This window comes from Tupaia chinensis, unplaced genomic scaffold (genome assembly GCF_000334495.1).
Source record: "Tupaia chinensis unplaced genomic scaffold, TupChi_1.0 Scaffold000198_1, whole genome shotgun sequence".
In the NCBI taxonomy this organism is placed as follows: domain Eukaryota; kingdom Metazoa; phylum Chordata; class Mammalia; order Scandentia; family Tupaiidae; genus Tupaia; species Tupaia belangeri.
The window spans coordinates 1,824,577-1,827,609 of record NW_006159673.1 but is presented as its reverse complement, the minus strand read 5'-3'; the positions used below and the strand labels follow the sequence as shown (position 1 = coordinate 1,827,609).

Genomic DNA, 3,033 nt, shown 5'->3' with positions numbered 1-3,033 from the left:
CCAGCCACTACCCACCTGCCGGCCCAAATGTCTCTCATCTTTAACGTCTGCTCGTCACGGGGGGAAGAGGAAAACGAGTCAGAGACGCTGGTCCCTTCGGTCCCCCGGAAGCCACTTTAGCTGGAGGGAGAGGGACTTGTCTCCATGAGGAGAGGCCGCGCAGCATGGGGTACCTGCTGTGTGATCAGAAACAGCGATTTCTTTCTTTCTTTTTCCCTATAAGGTGCGTGTGCTCACCAGAAAGACAGAGACAGAAAGCAAGAAATCACCCCCCGGGGAGATGGCCATGCCACAATCCCTTCTCCTCCATTCTCCTCTCGGGATCTTGGGCACACACGTACATGCGCCTGGTGTGAGTTTAAGCCACCAGGTTCGGGACTCGAACCAAGGTCAACCACATGGGAGTCCAGCGACACAGCCGTTACGCCAACTGCTGGTCCCAGAAACAGCGATTTCTGATCAGAACACGGGTCCCTTTTATTTAGGTCCAGGGTCCTGTGTGCCTGGGTCCCTGCAAGTTGTGTGCAGGTGGCTCCGAGAACCGGTGTCCGTCCGCCGTGGGGCGGAGGTGGGGATGGGAGCCGGGCTGGAGCTGAAATGAACTTAGGTTCAGCATCAGCACCTTCCTTGGGCAGCTGCGAACTTCAACAGACTCCAGAGCCAGAGCAGTTACAGTCTGGCAGATGCCGCCCTGCCACGCTGCGGTTAGCACCAGGCAGGGTGCGGCGCTTGGTCTTCCTACTCCGCGCTCTTCAGAGAACCTCCTTCCCCGGCGGTTTCAGCCGACGGACGTGTCCACCCTGCAGCCCCGGCAAGCCACCAGTCGCGGTGCAGGCGTTGCTGCCCTGGGCTCCGTGACTCCCTGGACTCACCGTCGCCCTAGCTCTGGGCAGCAGCTCGCCCTGTGTCCATACCCTCTTAGGGACTCAGGAGGAGCAGCTGCTTTTCCAGCCTGCGCTGCTCTTTGCTTATTGCTGGGGCCAAGTGGAGACTTCTGAGTTCTTTATGTGCAGACCTGGACGATCTTCCTAATTTTCCAACAATGAACTTGTTTTGCTTTGATAACCAGAAGACAGTTTGTGTGTGTGTGTGTGTGTGTGTGTGTGTAAGGTTTTTGCCATAGGACATGTGCACACCCTGGAGAGAGATGGACAGACAGCAAGAGGGAAAGTGAGAAATCACTCCCCAGGTGAAATGGCCATGCTGCAATCTCTTCTTCATTCTTTTCTTTGGATTTTTGGGCACACGCACACACACACACACACACACACACACACACACACACACACGGTGTAATTTTCAAGCCACCAGGTCTGGAACTCAAACTGTGGTCAGCCACGTGGGAATCCCGCACCTTAACCATTACGCCCCCCGCTGGCCCCGGCAATGTGTTTTTGAAAAGGCGTTGCCGAGAGCGCCGACAGGCCCGCTAGCCCGTGCTCCTGCCCCAGGTGGACCGCGAACTCACTCGATTGCTTGTGTCCTTGTGACGTGCTCAAGTACCCGTGGAGACGGCGGCTCTGCAGCCCAGGCCCCCTTTCTGCCCCTGACATGCATCCTGTTGCCCTGTTTAGACCTTGGAGAGGCTGGTGGCTCAGAACATGACGTGCCCTGTCTTCTACCCGAGGCTGTACCACCTGATGGCCTACGTCTGCGTCCTCATGGGGGAAGTGGAGAACTGCAACCTCTTCCTGAGCACAGCCTTGAAGCTGTCTGAGCTGCAGGGAAACGTCCTCGAAAAGTCCTGGCTGAACATGACCAAGGTGTGCCCCAGCTAGCAGGCCGAGTGTGGCGCTCAGCCCGGGGGGCCCTGGAGCCCACCGCCTGGTCAGCCTCGCCAGGCGTGGACGGGCATTGCCTCAGCCTGTTCGGGCCGCTCCGACACAGGCCCTCAGACCGAGCGCTTTCTAAGTGACAGGGAAGTGGCGCTCACAGCTGTGGAGGCTGCGAGGCCCGACAGCACCAGAGGCCAGAGTCCGGTCAGGGCCAGTCCCCACAATGCCGCAGCTGTGTCCTCACAGGGCAGGGGCGTGGGGAACTTGCTCCCTGAAGCTCTCCTGAAAGGGCCCCACTTCCATCCACACGGGGGCCCGCGTGACCTCCCAACACCTCTTCTTGCTACAACACAAACTTGTACTTTATTTCTTTAAATTTTCTATTAATTTAAATGTATCTACCTATTAGATGTTCCACAGGAATTGGGCAAGAAACCTAAATGAATCCAGTAACTCTGAATATCATCCTCGTGGGGGTTAAGTTCCAGCACATGGGTATGGGGGACCCACATGCAGGCCATAATGGTCATTAATTACGGTCCTTCGGGGCTCTTACCAGAAAGGGGACATGCCTGTAGTTCAGGCCTGTGTGTTCCCTTTCCCCCTCAGGCTCTGGGGAACCCCCGATCCAACCCCCTGGAGCATACTCCCTGTTTCCCTCCCTTTGCGAAAGCAAAACCCACGCCCAGTACCAGGTGCAGCGCCTTCTCGGCACATCCGACTTCGGTCAGCGTACAAACGACGTGTGTGTTTAGGGCGTGTGTCGGTGTCCTCCTCTGGGCAGCAGAGCCCTTCCCTGTCTGTGGGCCCCGGTGCTAAGAGCCCAGGGACACGGCGCAGAGGCTGAGGAGCCCGCTCTACCCCCAGGAGCTGTGGTACTCGGGCACCGAACTCGCGCTGCAGGAGAACAAGTGGCTGCGCACGGCCCTGGCTCTGCCGTCGTGGGACAGCATCGTCACGGGCGACGTGAAAATCGAAGACATTCAGAAAAACAAATTCCTGATTAGGGTTACCATCCTGGAAAATTACTGCTAACGTTTCACGACAATAAAGGTTTGGTGAGAACCCCCCGGCGCAGTTTTCCGGCATCCACTCTGAGGCCAGCCCCCGCCCCTTCCTCCCTTCTGTACCAAAGAACCGGGGGTGCTGCTTCTGTCTTCCCGGAGGGCCCAGGAGGGTCGGCGGCGTCTCGCTCTGTCTCTCCCAGCGGCACCAGCCTTTGCCGGCCACGTTTCAGCCTGGCCTGTCTCCTTCAGCC

At 57.9% G+C, this 3,033-nt stretch overlaps 1 protein-coding gene across 1 annotated transcript in view; it reads left to right on the top strand.

Annotated features, from left to right (window-relative positions):
- Window positions 1–2,878, top strand: part of ADCY10 (adenylate cyclase 10) — an 80,856-nt gene extending 77,978 nt beyond the window's left edge. Inside the window, exons 32-33 of the mRNA XM_006147039.3 lie at window positions 1,575–1,763; window positions 2,643–2,878. Of these exons, the coding sequence (XP_006147101.1) occupies window positions 1,575–1,763; window positions 2,643–2,810 (357 nt within the window). The 3' untranslated portion in view covers window positions 2,811–2,878. The remainder of the gene's footprint in view (window positions 1–1,574; window positions 1,764–2,642) is intronic.
- The last annotated feature ends 155 nt before the right edge of the window (window positions 2,879–3,033 follow it).